Genomic DNA, 27572 nt, shown 5'->3' on the forward strand with positions numbered 1-27572 from the left:
AAGAAGTTCGGTTACAAAAAATTGAAATTTTTCCTTGCGATCAAACCGAACTCTATATTTGGTGTGACCATTAAATAGTTCGGTTATAAAAAAAATTAATTTTTTTTTACGATAAGAAATTTTTTTTGCGATGTAACCGAACTAAAGTTCGGTTGGGAAATGTTTTTTTGCAACTAACCGAACTATTAGGGTTCGGTTGGGAAATTATTTTTGCTACTAACCGAACTAAGGTTCGGTTGAGAAATGTTTTTGCAACTAACCGAACTATTAAGGTTCGGTTGGGAAATGTTTTTTGCGACATAACCGAATTAAGGTTCGGTTGGGAATTTGTTTTTTGCGAAATAGCCAAACTGTTCTTCATGTTCATCATTTCCATTAGGTTCGGTTAGTTCGACAAAGTTTTTCACATAATTCCTAACCGAACTTCCCTCTACAACTTCCATTTTCAACTCATTTTGATGGTACTCATTTTTCAATCGAACGAGGAACGTCAAACAAAGAGAGAAGAAGAAGAGGATAATTTTTTTTTCAAAACTAAAAAATTTCGATTCCCCGTATTTTTGTTTTTGATTTTGATTTTGGTTAATAGATTCATTTAGATTAGATATATATGATTAGATTTATATAGTTATTAGGTTAGTTTTAATTTAAATTAAAGTAAAGGGTAAATGTGTACTTACCTAACCTTAGGACACCCCTTATAAATATAGGGAGGTTGGCCTAATAAGAGCATGGTCCCCAAAAAAATCATGGTCCCTAAAAAATGGTTCTTACAAAAACCCAAAAATGTTTGGGGCCTACCGATAAGAAAATATGGGCTTTGCGCACCATGTTATCTACTATTGGGCCGGGCGGCCTGGCTTAACCCGATTTATACCAAGCCGCCGTCAAGTTTAAAGCTCATTTTTTCATTATCTCATCTTTCGTCATCTCCTTCGTTTCCGCCCTCGTCTTCCCGGAGGTTTTCTCTCCTCCAAATTCTGCCTATAAGAAGTTCATCTGTCAGTAAAGGAAGGAGATTTACTTTTAGTTCTCAAGCAACCGAGATATCAAAGACAAGCGATACACATCAGGTATTAAGTCTTCATATTATTTTGATTTTGTTTTCCTGATTTGAATCTAGGGTTTTGTTTTTAATTCTTATCATTTTTTCTTTTCTTTTTACCAGCGAGTAGGGATTTTTTTTTTTTTATCAATAGTAGGGATGTTGTTTGAGCTGTATAGAGCTTCAAAAACAACAGATCGTGATTACTAGAATTAGGGCTTTTATTTTAACTTGTTATATTTATTAGTTGTTCAATCTAGGGTTAGCGTCTTTATCCCTTTTTACTGGATTAGCAAAAACAATATATTCTTTTAGCTTGAACGTTTATCAAATTCTGTTAAAAAGAGCAGCACGATTACTGTTACGATTTAGAAATTTCTGTTCATCGTCTTTATTGATTTTGTGTCGCTGCTCTAAGGGTTTTTGTGTCTAATTTAATGCAGATTAGGCCATGTCGGCCCTGAAAGACCTTCTGCCGGCTGCAAAATCAACAAAATCTACTGTTTATGACCACTCTAATGATCCATGGTTTAAGCAAAGATTCAGCAATCCAGAACCTGATGCTGTTGTGGTTGCTGCTAAAGCTAAAATAATTCCTCCTTATCAAAAACGTGATGGCTTCATCCCCCGTAAACCTGAAGATTTTGGTGATGGAGGTGCGTTTCCTGAGATTCATGTTGCCCAACACCCGCTTGGCATGGGTAGGAGAGGTGGACAAGAGAAGCTTGGGTCTAAAATCTTACCACTCACAGTTGATGCTCATGGTAATGTTGCTTTTGATGCAATTGTCAGGCAGCACGAGAATGCTTCAAAGATTGTTTACTCCTCACACAGAGACCTAGTTCCTAAGGTTTTGAAAGCTGCTGGTGATGAGCCTGAATCTGATGAAGAATTGCAGAAAGAGATTGAGGAAACGACCCAGAGTACAAAAGCCGCTCTCGAGAAGATTGTGAATGTTAGACTGAGTGCAGCACAACCGAAGAATGTTGCCTCACAGTCAACTGATACCAAATTTATCAAGTATAGATCGTCCCAACAATCGGCAGCCTTTAATTCTGGAGCAAAGGAGAGGATAATTGCGCTGTCTGTTGTGCCTGTGGACCCACTTGAACCACCAAAATTCAAGCACAAGAGGGTTCCAAAGGCATCTGGATCTCCACCTGTGCCGGTTATGCATTCCCCTCCTCGACCAGTAACCGTGAAAGATCAGCAAGACTGGAAAATCCCACCATGTATATCAAATTGGAAGAACCCAAAGGGTTATACGATTCCACTGGATAAACGTTTGGCTGCAGATGGCAGAGGTCTTCAAGAGGTTCAGATTAATGATAATTTTGCAAAGCTTTCAGAATCTTTGTATGTTGCAGAGCAGAAGGCTAGAGAAGCAGTGGCAATGAGATCAAAGGTTCAGAAGGAAATGTTGTTAAAGGAAAAGGAAAGGAAGGAACAAGAGTTACGGGCTTTGGCGCAAAAAGCTCGGTCCGAAAGGACTGGTGGTGCTCCACCTCCTTCATCTGTTCCTATGCCTGCTTCTGACAGAATCACGAGTGATGATGGTGAGGATATGAGAGGAGATTATGGAAGGGTGAAGGAAAAAAATAGGGAGTTACCAAGAGAGAGTAGGGAAGAGAGAGAAGAACGATTGAAGAGAGAAAAGATCCGCGAGGAGAGAAAGAGGGAAAGGGAGAGAGAGAGAAGGTTGGAAGCTAAGGATGCAGCAATGGGGAAGAAGAGTAAGATTACCAGAGACAGAGATAGAGATGTTAGTGAAAAGGTTGCTTTAGGTATGGCTAATACTGGAGCTGGTCGTGGCGGAGAAATCATGTACGATCAAAGACTGTTCAACCAAGAGAAAGGAATGGACTCTGGATTTGGAACTGATGATCAATACAACCTTTATGATAAAGGGTTGTTTACTGCACAAAATACTCTTTCTACTTTGTACAAGCCAAGGAAAGATACTGATAGTGAAATGTATGGAGGTGCGGATGAGCAGCTTGAGAGGGTTATGAAAACAGATAGGTTTAAACCCGATAAAGGATTTACGGGTGTTCCTGAAAGGGCAGGTCCCAGGGATAAGCCAGTCGAGTTTGATAAACCGGAGGAAGATCCCTTCGGGTTGGATCAGTTTTTGTCGGAGGTAAAGGGAGGTAAAAAGACTTTGGATAAAGTTGGAAGTGGAGGAACAATGAGGGCAAGTGGTGGATCTTCCAGAGATAATTATGATGGTGGGTCTGGTCGAACTCGCATTGGGTTTGAAAGGGGTGGACGTTAGAGTTCATGCTCTTTCGCTGCTATCTTCCTCTAGTTTGCTTTTGTGTTTTATTGAAATAGAGTCAGGAAGGATTGTAAGGGATAAAACTGATGCTTTTATCTTATTTTAAGCCGTAACCTCTACCTTGAATGTTTTATGATGAATTATCTTCATTTAGGAAAAGTCAGAATTTCATGTTATGATTTTTTTCCCCTCTTTATCTATTGCTTTTTAGAAATCTTCTGCTGAACTGCCATGAATGACCCAATTTCATCATTCTAATGTTCATTGATACTGCCATTTCCTGCACATTATAACAGTAGCTTTACACAGGTATTGGTCTTGCCAGAGCATGCACTGGATCAATGCATTGCCTTTTAAAAAGAAGATCAGAAGCTACCATAACAACATTAACGGCTCTTACGAGTTCCGAGCAGCTATCAATTCTCCTTCGATATCTTTCCTAACCGAAGCTTCAGCTGCTGTAGATCATGTGCTGAAAATTCCATTTTAACAAAATTCAATCATGAAAACATGCCAACGAATCGGACAATGTGCTGAAAAGAAAAGAACTAAATCAAGTAGAAACAGTAAATTCCAGCAAAAGAATCATGTCTGTGCAGTAAGGAGTCTTAAGGACAGATCAAAACCATCCATTAACCGGCCGAGACAGCCCAGCCATGAGCCATGCGACAACTCAGGTACGCTTATCAAATCCGCATGCGGGATGGACCTATTCTTTTGGAGCTGGAGTCATTTGTTTTAAAAAAGGACATCCGGTTAACCCATGGTGAACGGACAGATGAGCCACTGATAAGGCCCAAAATCAAAGGACTAAGTGAAAATTCCAAATACTTGTAATAAGGATATTTTCGTCATCACAAGAAAAAAAATGAACCCTAAAGCTCTTATATAAATTCTTAAAGGCGTCTGTTTTTCCTTCTGTTGTTGTGTAAAACCCTAGAAGCGTGTAAAATCTCTTCTCAGAAGAAGAAGAAGAGAAACTAATCTTAATTTGCTGCAATCATGGCGAAGATTTTATCCCAAAAGGAAGAAGATATACAGATGCTTTTAGCTGCAGATGCACATCTCGGTACCAAAAATGTAAATTTTCAGATGGAGAGATACGTTTTTAAGAGAAGAGCCGATGGTAACTAAACACAACCCCTCTCTGAATCTTCTTTTTTGTTATGTTTTTAGAGTTTCTGGAGTTTGATTTGGTGTTTTGGTTTTGCGTAAAATATGTCACTGTGGTTAGATCTGTGCGTGAAAGGATGGATTAGTGTTTCTGTAACTAAATGATTTAGTTAGGGTTTTTAACCAATGAATGACATGTTTTAGAGATTCAACTAGGGTTTCTGTAGGATACAGCATGTATGTTGCTGTATGTAATATAAATGCAAGAATTGGTACTGGACTTTTACATCTTATTTCGTTCGTCTATTTGCTGAATTTTATTGCCTGTCACCAGTTCACTCTAATCTAACAATTAGAGACAGACGAGTTCATCACAGAAAATCAAATGGATAATTAGCTTACATTGATGGTTGTTGTTACTTAACACAGTGGAATGACTGTTCAAATGATAATGTTCCTTGTTCACTATGGATAACATTTAAGCTAGATTTCTTGGTTTATCGAAATTGATGATGTGTTCTTGCTTTTCATTTATGATGTCCTTTACTCTTATAAGTGTCTTGTACTGCTAAATATTTTGAAAGAGCATGAATAGCTAGTATTTTTGTTATGTTAATGATGACGGTTGATGTTGGTATTATTTGTATTGGTGAAAGTATATACATATGTTGGTTGGTTATAGTTTTGCTATTCAGATTATTAATGGTTTGGTTGACAGGTATTTACATCATAAACCTTGGAAAAACATGGGAGAAGCTTATGATGGCTGCAAGAGTCATTGTTGCCATTGAAAACCCACAAGACATCATTGTTCAGTCTGCTAGGCCATATGGGCAGAGGGCTGTTTTGAAGTTTGCTCACTACATCGGTGCTCAGCCGCTAGCAGGAAGACACACCCCTGGTACATTCACCAATCAGATGCAGAAATCCTTCACTGAGCCACGTCTTCTCATCCTTACCGACCCAAGAACTGACCATCAAGTACACCTCTCTTTTTTCTACAGGCTTAATTTGCTTGGCAGCTGAGATTACTCACTGATTGATTGTATGTAGTATCTGTTTAATATCTCATCTTTGTGTTTATTACTGTTTTGCAGCCTATCAAGGAGGCTGCTCTTGGTAACATTCCCACAATTGCATTCTGTGACACTGACTCACCAATGCCATATGTTGATATTGGTATTCCTGCTAACAACAAGGGAAAGAACAGCATTGGTTGTCTTTTCTGGATGTTGGCAAGGATGGTTCTGCAAATGCGTGGCACCATTCTCCCAGGGCATAAGTGGGATGTGATGGTAAGAACATCCAGCTAATTTCATTCCTTTTTGACATACTGTGTAGCTGTAAAATTTTTAGTCATTTGCTTCTTTTTTTCCCCATCAAATATATACTTTATAATAGTTGAAACAGTACAAGTTTTGTTTCTTTTGGTTAACAATCGCTAACAACTGGGTAAGGTTTCTTTTATTTAGTAGTTATCTTACATAGCAACTGCTCTTTGCAGGTTGATCTATTTTTCTACAGGGAGCCTGAGGAAACCAAGGACCAGGAAGTAGATGAGGGTGCTGGTCCAGTGCCCGATTTTGGTGTTACCGAGTACGGTGGTGCTATGCTTGCTAATGATCAATGGGCCGGCGACGCCCAATGGGGAGGTGATGCAGTTGCTGCTCCAGCCCTTTCTGCCGGTGCGGATTGGACTGATGCAGGTTAGGTTTCTATACAATCTTCTGTACATAGTCATCATTCTCTTAATTGGTTTCAGGTTTTTAGTGGCATCAGTATTGTAGTGATAACGCTGTGATCTTACTTCTGTTTGTTTTTTATTCATAGGTGTTCCTGCTGCAGGAGTAGATGTAGCTTGGGAATCAGTGGCCGCACCAGTTGAAGGCGCAGTTGTCCCTCCAGCTGCAAGTTGGGAATGAGGGGTGCATTAATGTCTTATATTTTTGGCCGGTCTTTTCCCATGTAACTCAGGGTGTTATATCGAACCTTGTTCTCTCTGTTGAGCTAATTTTGTTTTAATAGTTGAAAAGATATTTTAGTTTTCTTAGCTCCATACCTTGAACCTTTTTTATTTTTAGTAGCAGATTCCTTCCTCTTGGGAATGAGTTTCTTTACACTTGAGAATTGTAGCTAATGAGTGGTTTTTTGTTGAGCCTTGGTTGTTTTTTTTTGTTTGCTCGTCATTTTTATGTCTGGAGTATGTTGCCTTTTGAGTTTGTGATGTCCAACTTGGTATTGTTTAAACTGTCAGTCGTACTTTTATGAAGGAACTGTTAACATCGAACTCCTATTGGATGCCGCCTCTGTCAAAGGATATCTTAGTAGGACATTCATGTATATGTTCAACCAACCCGCATCCCAACAGGTTGACCATTCAATGGTGATTTACCCTTTACATACTCCGTGTATCATAGGATGCATAGCTTTACTTCACTCCAGACCCTGATCCGTTCATATCCTGAACCATGACCTCTACAACCAGAGGGAGGGGGGAAGAGAGAGGGACTTTCATCTCGAAGAGAGAATGCACATTGATATTGATCAAAAGAGAATACCAATGAAGAAATTGGCTGCTGATGTGTCTTACCTGGGGGCGACGTATCCATGAGTGCCTAACACTCTGGTGGAAACACCATCTCTAGGTTTGTGAGATCCAAGGTTTACCAAGCAAAAATTAGCAACCTTGACCTTTTAAATTCCTATCCAAGATGATGTTATTCCTCTAACAAGGGAGCTGACATGTTCACAAAGATATTCCAGGCCTTTGCAACTGCCAGAGCTATCCTCCCAGTCTAACTTAAACGCACCACCCGTTGGAACTCGCTGCTAAAAAAGACCAGTAAGCTAAACATATTTGGCATCAATAGCTTATTATACTTCGAAGGTTGTTGTAAAGCTAGAATCTGGAAAACAGACTGACGTAATATTGGTTATGTCGAACATGAGACATGTGCAACATCACTTGCGCTTTGGGACAATGTACATAACTTGATGCAGCCAAGAGGCTCAAAACTGAATTGAAGCAATCCACATTACAGAATTTAAAAGTAATAGATATAATGGATGTTATAACTAGGCTATACACTCTAGACAATACCTCGATTTCAAGCTTTTATGCAGAAGTGAAAACAACACGAGCACAGCACACTTGATTTTTCCCCACTGTCTTCTGTATAATGCCCCAAGCCATTGAAAAAAAAAATCTTCTCATAGTCTGAAGTGTGTTGGACCTATAGCAGAAAACAGGAAAGGAAAAAAAAATAAAAAATGAACCTGACGTGAATCGAACACGCAACCTTTGAATCGAACACGCTACCATTGCGCCACAGATCCACAAGTGACGAATTCACTTACATTAATAAATATATATTCGTTGAGTTGGTAGAACGACGCGCAAGCACAAAAAGGTTTATTTGGTTGACTGGGCAGCTATCAAGTCAAATTCATGTGTCAGTAACTTTGGGGAAAGTAAGAATCCAACACCAAAATAATTACAAGCTCACTTGGGGATCTCTCAATTACAAATCTATTGAGGACTGACCGATTCACACTATCAACTTTGAGAATGGAGTTTCAGAAAATATTTGTGATGAGTCTTATCCTTTTCCTGTCCGGAGTTAGAGCTTGGACTGGTGAAATTCATGGCAGAGTTATTTGTGATGTATGTGGTGATTCTTTCGTAGGACCTGAAGATCATTCTCTGGAAGGTAATTTCTTCTGAAAACTATCACTTTTAGAGTTTATCCCTCTGATGAATATCTGTTCTTTTGAAAATTTTAAATTGTAGTTCACGATCGATGACTCCAGTTGATATGTTTAGATGATCCGGATTTTCTTATTTATTTTTTGATTATTTGTATCTATATGTTTAGAGGCGTATTTCAGGGTTTATGTGAATTATGATTTATTTGTATCTATAGGATAATTTGGGATTCCTATGCTTAACAGTCCAATTACAATTTTAAGAAGATATTATTTTGGATGCATTTCTACACTGTGATTCCTGTATTGTTTTGAATGATCAGTATCTAAGAAAAGGGTATCGTTTTGTTGTTCAATCATTGTAGTCAAACTTATGTAAATTTGCTTTTAAGGGTATGAAAATAACAAAATCTGAGGGATGCATTCACAGGTCTGCCGTTGAGAACTGAATTGTTATATGAAATGTAAACAATTAAGCACGGAAAAAAAAAAGTATAGGGAAATATGGCATAGTCCCTCATAAAATTGAGGTGGAAAATAAAATTGAGTGACTGTGAAGTTCAATTGCAAGGGGTGGCCATCTCCCGCTGCCTGCCTTCCTTCACTTTATATTGGTGCTGATAGGATGGGCTTGCCCAATTATAGGTTTTCTTGTGGATAAAAGGCTAAGTTCATCTGTTATCCCTTTGGGTTGTTTGTTTTCTTGTTTTTCCCGAGGTGAGGTGCATGTCCCCGTCACTTTGTTTTTGATGTTTCTTTTTCTTTTTTGATAAATATAAAATTCTCTGTCGGAGCTTTGGTTAAATTATTTTTTTTCTCTGCAAGGGAGTGAAAGACACTGCTGGTAGATATCTATATTTTCCTTTTTCCAGAAAATGTAAGATTGTGATTTTGAGATATGTTGCTTTTAGGATCGATGCAGACTTAGCCCATTCTTTGTTGGCTTGGTTGCCGAAATTTAGCATTCACTAGAATAGTAGAAGGTCTGGTATCTAATGAAAAGTGTTTTTACTCGGAACTAAGTCTAACATGTTATGTGCGATTGACTCTGTTGGTTTTGTAGTTATGTAGAAAAGATCATATACAATAGATTAGTCAGAAGTCTGACATAGACAGTGAATCCGTCTATAGATGTTCTCGATCTGTTATATGCAGAACTAAAAGTTGTGGAAATGACTGGTTTTCCAAGAAATATGTCCCTACATATTATGCAAGGTCTTTGCTATTAGCAATTTGATCATAACTAAAAGAAGATTATCCTAGAAAGTGATGCATTCATCATGATACAATCGATTCAGGGTGGATGACTGGAGTGCAGTTTCACAACGAGTTATGATTATGATCTGTTGATGTCCTTTAAGAAAGACTTTTAGTGATCTATTAACCATCTGTCTCTTTGTTGTGATTTGATTGAGCGATTTGGAATACATTCTTGCTGATTTAACATGTCATGGCACTTCTTTGAAGAATTCTAATGTGATTAAGATAAGTGTTATGGTTATGGATACTTCTCCCTTTTGCTGGATGTTGGGCTGATCCTAAGGAGTAATTCGCATTTTAGAGGAATACTAGAAACAGGTAGAAAAGATGAGATGATCAATTGTATCACCAGTATCTTACTATACCAGGCTTCAGCGAATCATATTATGCGTGGGACTGTATTGCTGTGATATGACAGTATATAGATTTTTCTTAGGGTCTATTTCTTACTATCCACTCTCTTTTCTTTTTTTGGCTCAATGCATTGTTTTCTTGTCGTGTCATGCATGTTTTTTTGACTATGTTGATCTGTACTTACTAGGATTTTGGTTACGTGGCGTGCAGGTGCTGAGGTAGCTGTTCTATGCTTAACAAAATCTGGGGAGGTTCTCAATTATCAAGCATTTACAGATTCTAATGGAATATATACTGTAGCAGAGACAATGCCAGAGAGTGATAGATGGGATGCATGTTTAGCAAGACCCATAAGTAGTTTCCATGACTACTGCACTCATCATGGAGACACCAAAGTAGGGAGTAAGTTCACGTACAATCTTCCATCTGGTTATTCACCCACTGTCAGACCTTTCTTGTATCAGCCAGCAAAAGTTCCAATGTACTGCGTTTAAAAATATTATAGATAAGAACAGTACAAATAGTCGAGGAAAACAATCTAGTTTTTATGAATACCAAGAAGTTGTGAAGATAAGCTATTGAAATTTATACAGCAAACATATTTGGGTACACCAGTTAGATAATAAATCGTTATCTATTTATCGTATTGTTCTTGGTAAAATCTAATTCTTAAACTGTGGTTCCACATGAAGGACCTAATCATCGATGCCCAGTTTCTATATGCACGGAGTCTGGACTGAGTCAAATTTGATTTCGATTTCGCGGTCCAGTTTTCAGGAAAATAAATGTTTTATACTGGCAGGCTTATGTATGAGAAAAGTCTGTGGTCAAGCCAGGAGGCATTGGCCGCATCCTACTTTTACATAAGCCAGTGTGCAAAAATCAGACATCATTCAAGCAACAAAAGAAAGAATACTGAGCAGAAAAAAAGATGAAAGAATCACTAATCTTTGAATTTGGTGATTTTCATTTTCTTTCTGTTCCGCAACAATTACTAATCGCTATATTATATGCTATTAATCTATTATAATACAAATCTTATTACAAATCAAGGAATATGAATCTCTCTTAATTATGAAGAGATTACAGAATTTAGTGATCATTGACCCATAGGAAGAGATTCTTCAGTCCAATCGGAATTTGGCTCACTCCATGACCTTGGCCGAACTCCAAGCCTAAAATACAGAATCATTTCTAGTGCCTCAAAAACATTGTTCTCATCCAAAATTTTGTTCCAGGCACCACTGACAATACAATAGTTGTTGTTATAAGGGGCATGATGATGTGCACCATGTTCTGCACGAGAAACTAGTACTCCTGAATCTTGCAATGCTAAGACCACCGCAGGAAGCTTACTTTTAGTTCCATGAGCCCATGCATGAAACTGTTGGCTAAACATAATACACCCGCCAAACATACCCACAAACGCGTTAAATACTGGCTCATTACTGACGAGACCGATAGGTAAAACTGTAAACGTTATCACACGAGCTAGTGCATGGAGATTGTTGGCGAATTCACGTCTAGTTATTGTCCATGGAAATCTGTGGTGTCCCTGGAATGCTTCAATTTGTGCACCAACTAGAGGAGTCGTAGCATCACCGTAGTTGTCGATTGCCCAGTGATAGACACCCGAACCCAGATCAGCAAGCAGGTAACCAATTAAACCAGCAAACACCGGCTCCAGTGACAAATTTGGGTCCACCGCATTAGCCGATTTCAGTAAAGAAATGAGGATTGAAATGGATCCACTTGCAACCCAAGCGCGATGAGTCCATGTTGATTGCAAATCAGGGTCATCCAACATTGGCTTTTTCTGCGTTATTGTAGGAATCACCAGCGGAGGAGTTGACGAAAGTAACTGTAGTTCTTCCGCAGCTACTACTTGTTGATCACGTTTACGAGATTGCCGAGTAGTGGCGGCGCACTGGATGCGCGCAGTGAATTGCTGGCGGCAGCATTTATGGGGGTCGCGAGGATGTCTAAACACAGACTTGTATTGAAGTGAGATAGACATCGAAGAAGAGCAAGACGCTGATTTTGAGTTTATGTTTTGAAATAAATTTCAAGTGAGAAGATAAATAAGTAGTCCTTCTGATTTCTAGTAGACCATAATAGTTGTAGTGGTTGTGAAAGTTGTAGAGTTATTTTTGTGGTGATAAATAAAATGAAGTAAAGAGATGGAAAAGGGAGGGTGTGGCGTCTATGTGTCTGGTGTGGTTTGGGATGTGGTTGCGTGGGATAACGAAGTTCGCGTGTTTAGACGACTCCTCATAATAGGAGTAGACCTTGCTCAAATTGTGAAAATCAGACTAGTCCACATGTTTTGTAACACAAAGACGTACGTAGCGAGTGAGTGTGTGAGTAGACTTCAAAAATTGCATGCAGTTTGCCGTGAAGAGATTGTGTGGTCTTTCACTTCTTATCACATTTGTAATCTGACTTTCGTACCAACTTATAACTTGCAACTAAGGTGAGTAGACAATACTCGATCCACCAATTCATTGTGTGGTCTTTCATGGGGGGGGGGGGGGGGGGGGGTAGTACCAATTGAGGTTTGCACTGCATATAGCCTATAGGTGTATGACATTGAACTTTTCCATGAAATCTTGGATGGTGACTAGGAAGTTCATCCATCGTGAACCCCATCAATTGTGTTTTTGTTTACTCTGTAGTCTGTACCACGCTCGGCTTTCAGTATATTTTCTTAATCTGAATCTCCCAGCAACTCACAAGTCTCAGTTTTCTAAGATTTAATTTGCAAAAGGATGTTGACGGTGGGCAGGAAATATCATGATGAAGGGCATTTCTTGAAGTTTAATTATTCCCTTGTACTTTTTTTAATTAATATTGTGTTGTACTTCTGTTGGGTTGACAGAGTCGACAGTTTGTGTAATTTGATATAGTTTGTTTTGTTTTATGAACCTTTTTTTTAAACAAAAGATATTAAAGGTTAACTGAGTTTAAATGGAAAATTAAAGAATACAGACAAATAAAAATATGCTATATAAAATCCGACAAGATAAAAGAAGGATCAAAGGACTATGACGAATACAAGCATGAGTAAAAAACGATCAAATCGGTGGATTAATGGTTTTTCTCGGAACTAAATTTTAAACATTTTGTTTGTTTTTCTTCTTCATAAGAAATGTTCCCAAAGTTGGAGTGATTTGCTCAAGTCTCTTAAAACTAGTGATGAAGATTCCGTCGTTAGAAATATCATTGATGAAGATTTCGTCGTCGGTTAATCCAAAGATGAAGATTTCGTCGTTGGAGACAAAAATGATGCCTTTGTTGGAAGGCATCTCAAGTAATCTTAAACCCTCATAGTGACCAAAAACGATCATTAAAGCCGAAATAAACCTATTTAGCAGAAGAGATAAAACCACTGTAATAGTGGACAAAATTCACCAAATGTTAAGAGATAAACATAAATAAACCTAACTAAAACAAAGAACTAGATAATAACAAAGAGGGGAAATGAAAATCCCGTTCAGATTAGGGCCAATACGAACTAGATGTGAGCAGGTAGAAGTACAGTACTTCGCACAACTGTTGAGAGGGAAAGCTAAAAAACAACTAAACCATTGCAAGGCTGCTACAGATTACTAACAACTCAGTAGAAGATTATTTTATCTTATATAAATTTGGTATCTCTTTTTAGCAATCACGAACAATTGGAGTGCTTGTCTAGATCAACCAATAATCATAGATTTCATAAATCTCTCATACCATTACCATGTATTCATAAAGGAGATTAATTTACCAAAACAAAGTGTATGTTAGACTGGATGTAAACCACGATCAATGTTGTTGGATATTTTCAATAATATTGTTTTATCACCCTACTTTATATAAAATGGTTGTATGAAATGGATGGACCCTAAAATCGTGTTTTGGATTCAGTTTCAGTTCGAACATACGTGATTTTTTAATTAGCCACCATTTGATGCCTATTGAAGGTGTCATGGACATATGCAAAATTTATTCTCATTTAATAACATCAAAAATTTTGTTTTCTTTCTTCTAAAAGAATCATTAGAATCTTATATTGCCTATGGGTATAAACCTTGAAGTCAATTATGTTGTTAAAGCGCTTTTTTATTGTATCTTGACGAAAATATTTCACTCACCTATTTGTACTCGCCAATTATTTGGTAACGGTCGAAATAGTTTTATAAAAAAATCTTAATCGAGCCCCGAAGGCGGAAGTGCAACATTCATGTATTATGTTTCATCCCCTCTTTTAGCATATATTTCCAACAGTTTTTGACAATTATTTTTCGATAATGGAGTGTGAGACTTCAAGCGCTACTACGCAATCACTGCAAGTTATGAACCAGAGTATAACCGCTTGGAACATTTTGATGGTGAGAAATTTATTCATTAGAAAGAGATGGTGAATTTTTTTTACCATCAAGTTGTGCTATATTCTTGATGATGGATTATAAAAAATTCCTACTGCAACAGAGGATTACAACAATGAACTAAGGTCAAATGAAAGAACGTCAAGAAGATGATTTCATGTGTTGTGGTCATATCCTGAAGTCTCTGGATACTGATGTTTACTATGCCCGTCGAAGTATTGCAACTACCAGAAACAACATGGACTACGCTTGATAACAATATCAAAATTTTAAAGCAAGCAACAAGAAATTACCGAATTGCAACTTCATCGACTTTAAGATAGTTGACTTTAAGTCAATTATTGTCTGGATCAGTGAACTTCTGCTCATTTTTAATCATCTTACGGATCCCGAAACTGATCCCGAATTTGTATTTATTATTGGGGTTATATCTCTTATCTTCACCTTTCTTGGAATGATTATAAGAAATAACTTAGAAGGTTTACACCGTCATATTCGTTATAAACCTTAAAAGGTTATATCCTGCAATGATTATATCTCCTGTCTTCACCCTTCTTGGAATTGATTTCGAATTTGCATTTACAACGTCAGCTTCGTGTAGAAAAGGACTCTCCTAAACGAGAAATTAAAGATAATCAACAAACTGAAAATTATTCTAAGGTTAACAGTGTGGAAGAATCGAAAACTCAGAGTTTTTTGAAATCTAGGAATGATGCTCAATTTATGAAGAAAACTCTGAATAAGAAACATAAGATGAAGGATAATTGTTACTTCTGTAAGAAACCATGCCATTATGCTCGTGACTATCGTCAACGAAAGAAACAAAACAAAAAAAGAAGTGAATGCAGACGTTGAAAATGGAAAACTTACATGTGTAGTGCAAGTTGACAATACTATTGATGATCATAGTAGTGAATTATGGTATGATACTAGTGCAACCATTCATATTTGTAAGGATAAAATACTCTACAAGACATATGAACTGTATGGAGAAGCAAATGAAGTTACTTCAGCGAACAACCAAAATATCAAAGTTGTTGGTAAAGACGTTGTATAACTCCCATTTATTTCGACAAAAATTTTAGTCTTACTAATATGTTACATGTACCTGACATTGTGAAAAACCTTATTTCAGGAGTTCTTGTTAACAAGGCTGGATTCGAGGTGACATATATGTGAGTATGATAAGTTTGTATTGCCCAAGAACGATATATTTGTCGGACAAGGATACTATGTATTGGGATGGTCATGCTTAATAAATAATAGTTCCGATCTTTGTTGATTTTGTCATGCTAGATTTGGACACGCGAATTATGGTTCCCTTAAAAACATGAAAAAATATACTCCCTCTGTTTCACAAAGATAGTCCGCTTTGACTTTCTCAGAATATTAAGGAGACCATACTATTTTACTTGACTACCCTTAGTTACTTACCTATTTTATTTTAATAAAAATACTAGTAATGAAGACTATCCAAAATTGTTGTGAGAGTTATAAATACGAAATATAAAAGGAAAATTTAAAAGATGTCGAATTTATGAAGTACAAATTTTATAAGGAATTTATTTTTTAGAGTTAAATGTATTTTCTTAAAAGGAATGAATGATATATTTGTTTCCTTAATTATACTAATTTCTTTAATATTTTAGATTCAGTCACGTTAAAAATGGATTTATGATTATAAAGAATTCAAGGGTATATTAGAGCGTTCATTGAAAAAGTATGAATATAAACAGAAGCTGGACGCAATTTTGAAACTGACGAAAAAAGAATAGATGACGGTCTTTCAGAAACAGAGGGAGTAATTAATTTCTGATTGCAATTTTGATAATGTTTCCGAATGTTAAATTTGTATGAAAGCAAAAATACATAGAATATTTTTTAAAGTTGTAGTAGTTTTTTTTTTCCTTGCTTGAATTGGTGCACAATTACATTGGTAACTTGACGAGTCATACGACTCATCGTGGAAACAAATACTATGTCACTTTTGTTGATGATTGTATTATGTATGCTTACACTTACTTGTTGAAATCCAAGGATGATGTCTTTGATATTTTTAAAATATAAAAAGCAGAAGTAGACACACAATTAAGACAAAATCTAAACTTTTATGTTCTGGTTGTGGTGTGAATATTATCTTAAGCAATTTAAATTATTTTGTCAATAGCATGGTTTAGTTCATCAATTTAATGCACCATATACACCCCAACAAAATTGTATTGCTGAAAGTAAAAGTAGAAATTTAGTAGAGATGGTTAATGTCATGCTTATTATTTATAATTTTTCGAATTCTTTATTTGGTGAAGCTATGTTACCTTCATGCTATATTTTGAATAAATTTCATTTGGAAAATAATATTGTTTGTTCTTATGAATTGTGGTTTAAGAAAAAACCAAATTTGAAAAAATTTAAAATTTGGGGTTATTTAGCATATGTTAGAAAGCCTGATCCTAAAGAGAAAAGTTAGGAAATATAGTTTATTAATGTGCTTTTGTAGATTATTTCACTTAACAATATCACCTTTAACAAATTTTTAATCTTTGACACTTTAAAGATTATAGAAGATGTAGATGCATAATCTTTTGAGATTTTAAGCAGGTTTAGTTTCCAAAATAACCTCAGTTAAAAGCCATTATTACTAGTTTAGAACCCATAGAGACTAATAACAATGATGAACCTTCTGAACTTACTCAAGACGACAAACATATTTCAGTTCCTACCAAAGATATCGAACCCATAAAGAGTAAGAGAACAAGAACAGAGAAAGCTTATGGCGCTTAATTTATAATACATATATCTTGTAGAGGATAATAAGAATGAAATTCTTAATATTACTAGATATGTTATACATGTTAATGATGATTATAAAACCTATTGAAAAGATTAGGGTATCGAATACACCACAAATCTTGTTGGATCAACCCATGCAGAGACGCCTTGTATAATCCTTTTGATTTTATAAAGATTAAAGACTATCTTAAAGAAGGTAACCAAACTTACAAGTGCATAAACTTTAATTATAATAAAGATTATAATGCAAAAATAAAATAAAGCACACACCAAAATTTTGTTAACGAGGAAAGCTACAATCTTGTGTAGAAAACCCTGGGATCTAGTCCAGATTTGAATACTAAATGTATTAAGCCGCTACACAAAAATAAAACTCGAAATTTCGTGTAGTTGATAACAAGAAATCTAAAACCCCGTCTACCCAACTTAGTAATATTCTTGTTTTGAAACATCTATTAAAACTTCAATTCTCAATAGACGTTACTATACTAGATATCCTAGTAGAACAATTGTTCTCTTCATAAATAGATTTGGCCGATCTCCTTAATGATTATTAAAACTTCAGTTGCCAATCTTTCAACTGGTAAGACAAGATTCCTTTGAATCGTATCTTGAACAGTAAAGAATTAAATCTGTTTGGTAACAAAACTCACTTTCCAATTACAATACCAAAGTATATGACAAAATCAAGGTCAGAGATCTTTCGTTTAAAATATGTAATCCACCGATATACCAGATCTGAAACTCCTCGATTAAGATATTAATCAAGACGGCGATGTTAGATCATTGCTTCGTTGAAACCTCCAAGCAGCTTCGAGTTTTATAACTAAAATATGGCAACCAAACTTGACACACCAATGCTTGGTGGCTTCAACCGAGCAATGCTCTAACATATTCAGATTTCGTGAGTAACTAGAGAAAGTCTCATTATTTATATTGTTCTTACTCTAACCTAACAAAGTTGACTTTAGTTTACTTATCAAGCGACTCAAGTTTTGGAACTAAACTTGAAATACTAACTCTTGGTGGGTTCAATCGATTAATGCTCTAACACCTTCTTTGAGGCTATGAGTTCCAGAGATGTTGTTTTCTGGAAAGAGGCTATCAATGATGAGAACAATTTAACTTTTTCATACGAGACTTGGATAACTTGAGATTTACCTCCTGGTGCTAAGCTTGTAGGATGTAAATGGATATTCAAGAGAAAAATTGAATGGCGATGTCTCTATTGATAAGTTTAATTCTAGATTGGTTGTTAAGTGAAAAGACGAGGGTGCTCAAATATACCTCAATCTAAAACTTTTCCACCTATAAGTCCTTTCTCCGAAAGTGATTTTTTATGGCCTGAGTCGATACAATACAACTAATTGGTTCACACTTCGTGTGATCGTATATGGATACGAGATCGAGACAATACAACAACAAGATAACTTGTGTGATTGACTATGGATACAAGATCGAGACAATACAACAACGAAGTATGTTTACTTGATAATAGGTTCGGACTAAACCAATTGGAGGTTTGCACTGCATATAGCCTATAGGTGTATGACATTGAACTTTTCCATGAAATCTTGGATGGTGACTAGGAAGTTCATCCATCGTGAACCCCATCAATTGTGTTTTTGTTTACTCTGTAGTCTGTACCACGCTCGGCTTTCAGTATATTTTCTTAATCTGAATCTCCCAGCAACTCACAAGTCTCAGTTTTCTAAGATTTAATTTGCAAAAGGATGTTGACGGTGGGCAGGAAATATCATGATGAAGGGCATTTCTTGAAGTTTAATTATTCCCTTGTACTTTTTTTAATTAATATTGTGTTGTACTTCTGTTGGGTTGACAGAGTGGACAGTTTGTGTAATTTGATATAGTTTGTTTTGTTTTATGAACCTTTTTTTTAAACAAAAGATATTAAAGGTTAACTGAGTTTAAAATGGAAAATTAAAGAATACAGACAAATAAAAATATGCTATATAAAATCCGACAAGATAAAAGAGAAGGATCAAAGGACTATGACGAATACAAGCATGAGTAAAAAACGATCAAATCGGTGGATTAATGGTTTTTCTCGGAACTAAATTTTAAACATTTTGTTTGTTTTTCTTCTTCATAAAGAAATGTTCCCAAAGTTGGAGTGATTTGCTCAAGTCTCTTAAAACTAGTGATGAAGATTCCGTCGTTAGAAATATCATTGATGAAGATTTCGTTGTCGGTTAATCCAAAGATGAAGATTTCGTCGTTGGAGACAAAAATGATGCCTTTGTTGGAAGGCATCTCAAGTAATCTTAAACCCTCATAGTGACCAAAAACGATCATTAAAGCCGAAATAAACCTATTTAGCAGAAGAGATAAAACCACTGTAATAGTGGACAAAATTCACCAAATGTTAAGAGATAAACATAAATAAACCTAACTAAAACAAAGAACTAGATAATAACAAAGAGGGGAAATGAAAATCCCGTTCAGATTAGGGCCAATACGAACTAGATGTGAGCAGGTAGAAGTACAGTACTTCGCACAACTGTTGAGAGGGAAAGCTAAAAAACAACTAAACCATTGCAAGGCTGCTACAGATTACTAACAACTCAGTAGAAGATTATTTTATCTTATATAAATTTGGTATCTCTTTTTAGCAATCACGAACAATTGGAGTGCTTGTCTAGATCAACCAATAATCATAGATTTCATAAATCTCTCATACCATTACCATGTATTCATAAAGGAGATTAATTTACCAAAACAAAGTGTATGTTAGACTGGATGTAAACCACGATCAATGTTGTTGGATATTTTCAATAATATTGTTTTATCACCCTACTTTATATAAAATGGTTGTATGAAATGGATGGACCCTAAAATCGTGTTTTGGATTCAGTTTCAGTTCGAACATACGTGATTTTTTAATTAGCCACCATTTGATGCCTATTGAAGGTGTCATGGACATATGCAAAATTTATTCTCATTTAATAACATCAAAAATTTTGTTTTCTTTCTTCTAAAAGAATCATTAGAATCTTATATTGCCTATGGGTATAAACCTTGAAGTCAATTATGTTGTTAAAGCGCTTTTTTATTGTATCTTGACGAAAATATTTCACTCACCTATTTGTACTCGCCAATTATTTGGTAACGGTCGAAATAGTTTTATAAAAAAATCTTAATCGAGCCCCGAAGGCGGAAGTGCAACATTCATGTATTATGTTTCATCCCCTCTTTTAGCATATATTTCCAACAGTTTTTGACAATTATTTTTCGATAATGGAGTGTGAGACTTCAAGCGCTACTACGCAATCACTGCAAGTTATGAACCAGAGTATAACCGCTTGGAACATTTTGATGGTGAGAAATTTATTCATTAGAAAAGAGATGGTGAATTTTTTTTACCATCAAGTTGTGCTATATTCTTGATGATGGATTATAAAAAATTCCTACTGCAACAGAGGATTACAACAATGAACTAAGGTCAAATGAAAGAACGTCAAGAAGATGATTTCATGTGTTGTGGTCATATCCTGAGGTCTCTGGATACTGATGTTTACTATGCCCGTCGAAGTATTGCAACTACCAGAAACAACATGGACTACGCTTGATAACAATATCAAAATTTTAAAGCAAGCAACAAGAAATTACCGAATTGCAACTTCATCGACTTTAAGATAGTTGACTTTAAGTCAATTATTGTCTGGATCAGTGAACTTCTGCTCATTTTTAATCATCTTACGGATCCCGAAACTGATCCCGAATTTGTATTTATTATTGGGGTTATATCTCTTATCTTCACCTTTCTTGGAATGATTATAAGAAATAACTTAGAAGGTTTACACCGTCATATTCGTTATAAACCTTAAAAGGTTATATCCTGCAATGATTATATCTCCTGTCTTCACCCTTCTTGGAATTGATTTCGAATTTGCATTTACAACGTCAGCTTCGTGTAGAAAAGGACTCTCCTAAACGAGAAATTAAAGATAATCAACAAACTGAAAATTATTCTAAGGTTAACAGTGTGGAAGAATCGAAAACTCAGAGTTTTTTGAAATCTAGGAATGATGCTCAATTTATGAAGAAAACTCTGAATAAGAAACATAAGATGAAGGATAATTGTTACTTCTGTAAGAAACCATGCCATTATGCTCGTGACTATCGTCAACGAAAGAAACAAAACAAAAAAAGAAGTGAATGCAGACGTTGAAAATGGAAAACTTACATGTGTAGTGCAAGTTGACAATACTATTGATGATCATAGTAGTGAATTATGGTATGATACTAGTGCAACCATTCATATTTGTAAGGATAAAATACTCTACAAGACATATGAACTGTATGGAGAAGCAAATGAAGTTACTTCAACGAACAACCAAAATATCAAAGTTGTTGGTAAAGACGTTGTATAACTCCCATTTATTTCGACAAAAATTTTAGTCTTACTAATATGTTACATGTACCTGACATTGTGAAAAACCTTGTTTCAGGAGTTCTTGTTAACAAGGCTGGATTCGAGGTGACATATATGTGAGTATGATAAGTTTGTATTGCCCAAGAACGATATATTTGTCGGACAAGGATACTATGTATTGGGATGGTCATGCTTAATAAATAATAGTTCCGATCTTTGTTGATTTGTGTCATGCTAGATTTGGACACGCGAATTATGGTTCCCTTAAAAACATGAAAAAAATATACTCCCTCTGTTTCACAAAGATAGTCCGCTTTGACTTTCTCAGAATATTAAGGAGACCATACTATTTTACTTGACTACCCTTAGTTACTTACCTATTTTATTTTAATAAAAATACTAGTAATGAAGACTATCCAAAATTGTTGTGAGAGTTATAAATACGAAATATAAAAGGAAAATTTAAAAGATGTCGAATTTATGAAGTACAAATTTTATAAGGAATTTATTTTTTAGAGTTAAATGTATATTTTCTTAAAAGGAATGAATGATATATTTGTTTCCTTAATTATACTAATTTCTTTAATATTTTAGATTCGGTCACGTTAAAAATGGATTTATGATTATAAAGAATTCAAGGGTATATTAGAGCGTTCATTGAAAAAGTATGAATATAAACAGAAGCTGGACGCAATTTTGAAACTGACGAAAAAAGAATAGATGACGGTCTTTCAGAAACAGAGGGAGTAATTAATTTCTGATTGCAATTTTGATAATGTTTCCGAATGTTAAATTTGTATGAAAGCAAAAATACATAGAATATTTTTTAAAGTTGTAGTAGTTTTTTTTTTCCTTGCTTGAATTGGTGCACAATTACATTGGTAACTTGACGAGTCATACGACTCATCGTGGAAACAAATACTATGTCACTTTTGTTGATGATTGTATTATGTATGCTTACACTTACTTGTTGAAATCCAAGGATGATGTCTTTGATATTTTTAAAATATAAAAAGCAGAAGTAGACACACAATTAAGACAAAATCTAAACTTTTATGTTCTGGTTGTGGTGTGAATATTATCTTAAGCAATTTAAATTATTTTGTCAATAGCATGGTTTAGTTCATCAATTTAATGCACCATATACACCCCAACAAAATTGTATTGCTGAAAGTAAAAGTAGAAATTTAGTAGAGATGGTTAATGTCATGCTTATTATTTATAATTTTTCGAATTCTTTATTTGGTGAAGCTATGTTACCTTCATGCTATATTTTGAATAAATTTCATTTGGAAAATAATATTGTTTGTTCTTATGAATTGTGGTTTAAGAAAAAACCAAATTTGAAAAAATTTAAAATTTGGGGTTATTTAGCATATGTTAGAAAGCCTGATCCTAAAGAGAAAAGTTAGGAAATATAGTTTATTAATGTGCTTTTGTAGATTATTTCACTTAACAATATCACCTTTAACAAATTTTTAATCTTTGACACTTTAAAGATTATAGAAGATGTAGATGCATAATCTTTTGAGATTTTAAGCAGGTTTAGTTTCCAAAATAACCTCAGTTAAAAGCCATTATTACTAGTTTAGAACCCATAGAGACTAATAACAATGATGAACCTTCTGAACTTACTCAAGACGACAAACATATTTCAGTTCCTACCAAAGATATCGAACCCATAAAGAGTAAGAGAACAAGAACAGAGAAAGCTTATGGCGCTTAATTTATAATACATATATCTTGTAGAGGATAATAAGAATGAAATTCTTAATATTACTAGATATGTTATACATGTTAATGATGATTATAAAACCTATTGAAAAGATTAGGGTATCGAATACACCACAAATCTTGTTGGATCAACCCATGCAGAGACGCCTTGTATAATCCTTTTGATTTTATAAAGATTAAAGACTATCTTAAAGAAGGTAACCAAACTTACAAGTGCATAAACTTTAATTATAATAAAGATTATAATGCAAAAATAAAATAAAGCACACACCAAAATTTTGTTAACGAGGAAAGCTACAATCTTGTGTAGAAAACCCTGGGATCTAGTCCAGATTTGAATACTAAATGTATTAAGCCGCTACACAAAAATAAAACTCGAAATTTCGTGTAGTTGATAACAAGAAATCTAAAACCCCGTCTACCCAACTTAGTAATATTCTTGTTTTGAAACATCTATTAAAACTTCAATTCTCAATAGACGTTACTATACTAGATATCCTAGTAGAACAATTGTTCTCTTCATAAATAGATTTGGCCGATCTCCTTAATGATTATCAAAACTTCAGTTGCCAATCTTTCAACTGGTAAGACAAGATTCCTTTGAATCGTATCTTGAACAGTAAAGAATTAAATCTGTTTGGTAACAAAACTCACTTTCCAATTACAATACCAAAGTATATGACAAAATCAAGGTCAGAGATCTTTCGTTTAAAATATGTAATCCACCGATATACCAGATCTGAAACTCCTCGATTAAGATATTAATCAAGACGGCGATGTTAGATCATTGCTTCGTTGAACCCTCCAAGCAGCTTCGAGTTTTATAACTAAAATATGGCAACCAAACTTGACACACCAATGCTTGGTGGCTTCAACCGAGCAATGCTCTAACATATTCAGATTTCGTGAGTAACTAGAGAAAGTCTCATTATTTATATTGTTCTTACTCTAACCTAACAAAGTTGACTTTAGTTTACTTATCAAGCGACTCAAGTTTTGGAACTAAACTTGAAATACTAACTCTTGGTGGGTTCAATCGATTAATGCTCTAACACCTTCTTTGAGGCTATGAGTTCCAGAGATGTTGTTTTCTGGAAAGAGGCTATCAATGATGAGAACAATTTAACTTTTTCATACGAGACTTGGATAACTTGAGATTTACCTCCTGGTGCTAAGCTTGTAGGATGTAAATGGATATTCAAGAGAAAAATTGAATGGCGATGTCTCTATTGATAAGTTTAATTCTAGATTGGTTGTTAAGTGAAAAGACGAGGGTGCTCAAATATACCTCAATCTAAAACTTTTCCACCTATAAGTCCTTTCTCCGAAAGTGATTTTTTATGGCCTGAGTCGATACAATACAACTAATTGGTTCACACTTCGTGTGATCGTATATGGATACGAGATCGAGACAATACAACAACAAGATAACTTGTGTGATTGACTATGGATACAAGATCGAGACAATACAACAACGAAGTATGTTTACTTGATAATAGGTTCGGACTAAACCAAACACAATAGGATTGCTATCAAGTAAATAGGAATTAACGTTTGTGTATTTTACTTCTAATTATAATAAAAACAATTATAATTGCGGAAATAGAAAAGTAAAAGACACAACAAGAATTTGTTAACGAGGAAATCGCAAATGCAGAAAAACCTCGGGACCTTGTCCAGAATTGAATACTCTCAGGATTAAGCCGCTATACAAAATCTAAACAATTGGATTCCCAGCCGATCTAAACCAACTTCGTATAGTTGAGACCAAGCAACTAAACCGATAGTTCACCTAGTTCCCTCAGTATCCCTGCGCCTCCAACTTGTAATAAGTCACGCACTTGGAACAATTCCTTTGGTTCGTATTCCAAACAGTAAAGGAACAACAAATCTGTTCGGTAACAACTCTTTTTAAACAAGTGATATAAGTTTGATAAAAGGCTCTTCCGGTTATCCCAATAAACTCCTTTGTCAGGTTCTTAGATCTATCTCAATACAACTACCAATGTAATTGTCTAGATTTTGCAATCAATACTCCTTAGTCACAAAGACAATATATTGATGCCGATCTACTCAACTAATCAATCACGATTATCACAAAGATAAACCGATTTCAGTTGGATCCCCAGCCGATCAAGTTTTGTGCACACCAAAGATTATGAACTCAAACAAGCAATCTTCTTTGTCTTCAAATCTTCTTAGATCTTCAATAAACACCTGCACACAATCAACTTGAATCTCTTGTGATCAATCACACACACAACGGAGTCTGTTAACAATGGATTATCATAAGACGTCTTTAGAACTACAAACAGTCTAAAGATCCTCGTCGAAACTTCGATCTAGTTTGAGTGAATCTTATATCAGAAGAGAAGATTCTCAAGCATAAACAAACTAGGTGCAATCAAAGTTCAACCACCATTAGTCAATCAAATCAATTGAAAACTAATAATAAACTGCAATTATCTAGTTTCCCACCAACGGTACTCGTAGAGCTTCCCAATCCCAAAGAAGCCTTTAGAACGAGCGGTCGTAAGAGATTTCGCATAATTAGGGTATTTTTCTCTCCGAATAGATGTCTCCACCAGTAAAAACACAACTAGGTAGTTTTGCTGGCTCTGAGGATTAGTTTGCTCGAAATGCAAACTTCAATATTTATATACCAAGGAAGTTTGGACACCAAGGAATTTCCAAAACCGAAAATATTCTCAAGATTTCCAAATTCGGTTTTCATAATTCCTGGAAATGCTCTGTCCAAATATTGACCGAAATCTCAGTAGAAAATCTCTAATTAGTAAATGCACATTACCAATTTTTATTTTCTAAAGATATGCATTTAATTGCTGGAAGTTAAAACTAAAAACCTTAATTAAAAGATATGCACATTACCAATTTTTACTTTCTAAAGATATGCATATAAAACTAAAAACCTTAACTAAAAGATTCTCAATTTATTTCGATCCGGGATTCTTTCCTTTAGCTATTAAGGAATGTCTTTGAACAATAAAAGATAAGAGTTATTGTCCATGTTCAAAGTATGTCGACATCTTTATTTTGTAAATCCTTTTTTCATATTTACAATCTTGGAACCGATTTGCCACACTTCCAAACGAGTTTAGAATTGGTTCATCTGATTTCCAAGAACTATGTTCAATCATCATTCATGGGTTTAACGGTTCTACCAAAATAATTTTCGGTTATACCTCCATGTAGGTACTAGGATCGGTCACACTAGTTACCAAAAGTTGGTTGACTAGGTACTAGGATCGGTTACCACATATATATGGTATAAACTTGTATTCGGTTGCACAAGTTATAAGATAGGTCACACCAATTACTAAAACTTGTTAACCTACTACAAGGATCGATTACACATCTTGTGATTAGTCCCAACCAATTTCTAGGATCGGTTACCCAATGACTAGGAATGGTCACACCAATTACAACTATCGATCATACTATCTCAGGTGATTACTTAGGATCGGTTTCACTAATAAAAGCCATACCAATACAAAAGTCAGGCATTGTGAATAGTTTTACCAAGATACATAAGCAAGTTATGAGCGGTTATAATAAACACACATATTGGTAGTCCAAAGATTTGCAATGAATAATAATACCAATCAGCCTAGCGATTTTCCTTTCGATTCACAAAATAAGTTTATGAATGTACTTCCTTTAAACGAATATAAAACATTGTTTCCTAGGACGAAATATTCACCCATACCCATACACATAACAATAGCATTCATACGATTATGTCGATGTCTTATATACGAAGTTCAAAAGATAGACGTTATACTTTGTATTGTAATTCCTTAATACTATGTCTTACTAGAGTATAAGCATTCAAAGCTTCGCAGTTATGTTTTCAATATGCACGACTTGAAAGATACGTTAGGAATGAAAATTTTCAAGTCAAATATTACTAACCTCAAGTGGAAGGATGATGTCGTCATTGTAGCTCTTTACTTCTTCACATTCTTCAAGTTTTCATGTAAAACTTAAGTTTCATATCCTAGTAACTTTCTAGCTAACCTATACGAAGTTGACTCTAGTAAATAATCAAGCGACTCTTTAAATGAGTTTTGATTCACTAAAATACGACAACCAAACTTGACATACCAACGCTTGGTGGGTTCAACCGAGCAATGCTCTAACATTAAGGATTATAAACAAAGATATGAAATTAATTACTTTGATACATATGATCATGTTGCTCGTATCGCATCTAATCTTTGTCTAAATGCACTTGCATCTGCTCACAAGTTAGTTATATATCAAATGGATGTCACAACTGCCTTTACAAATAGTTTTTTGTATATATTACACATACATATATATATATATATATATATATGTAACTATTGAAGGATTCATATTACCAGGACAAAAATAAAATGTTTGAAAACTAGTAAAATCTCTTTATGGTTTTATTACTAATGATGCTGATAAATGTATATATAATAAGCATAATAGTTCTGAATTTGTGATTGTCTACTTATATGTTGATGATATGCTTATTTTTGG

The 27572-nt window shown here is 35.0% G+C and overlaps 4 protein-coding genes across 4 annotated transcripts; 3 read left to right on the plus strand and 1 right to left on the minus strand.

Moving 5' to 3' along the window:
• The first annotated feature begins 919 nt into the window (after positions 1-919).
• Positions 920-3519, plus strand: LOC113304736 (SNW/SKI-interacting protein A-like). Its single transcript, XM_026553883.1, has 2 exons — positions 920-1073; positions 1489-3519. Exon 2 carries the CDS (start codon positions 1497-1499, stop codon positions 3318-3320), a length of 1824 nt encoding a protein of 607 aa, XP_026409668.1. The 5' UTR covers positions 920-1073; positions 1489-1496; the 3' UTR covers positions 3321-3519.
• Positions 3520-4223: 704 nt separating this feature from the next.
• LOC113304747 (40S ribosomal protein SA-like) lies at positions 4224-6721 on the plus strand. Its single transcript, XM_026553893.1, has 5 exons — positions 4224-4449; positions 5155-5417; positions 5534-5731; positions 5941-6142; positions 6267-6721. Exons 1-5 carry the CDS (start codon positions 4326-4328, stop codon positions 6356-6358), a joined length of 879 nt encoding a protein of 292 aa, XP_026409678.1. The 5' UTR covers positions 4224-4325; the 3' UTR covers positions 6359-6721.
• Positions 6722-7902: 1181 nt separating this feature from the next.
• On the plus strand, positions 7903-10402 carry LOC113304763. The gene is made up of 2 exons (XM_026553905.1): positions 7903-8146; positions 9966-10402. Exons 1-2 carry the CDS (start codon positions 8005-8007, stop codon positions 10247-10249), a joined length of 426 nt encoding a protein of 141 aa, XP_026409690.1. The 5' UTR covers positions 7903-8004; the 3' UTR covers positions 10250-10402.
• Positions 10403-10564: 162 nt separating this feature from the next.
• On the minus strand, positions 10565-11858 carry LOC113304756 (fatty acid desaturase 4, chloroplastic-like). Its single transcript, XM_026553900.1, has one exon. The coding sequence runs from the start codon at positions 11770-11772 to the stop codon at positions 10855-10857; it is 918 nt and encodes a 305-aa protein (XP_026409685.1). The 5' UTR covers positions 11773-11858; the 3' UTR covers positions 10565-10854.
• Positions 11859-27572: the final 15714 nt, after the last annotated feature.

This window comes from Papaver somniferum, chromosome 1, assembly GCF_003573695.1.
Source record: "Papaver somniferum cultivar HN1 chromosome 1, ASM357369v1, whole genome shotgun sequence".
Classification (NCBI taxonomy): domain Eukaryota; kingdom Viridiplantae; phylum Streptophyta; class Magnoliopsida; order Ranunculales; family Papaveraceae; genus Papaver; species Papaver somniferum.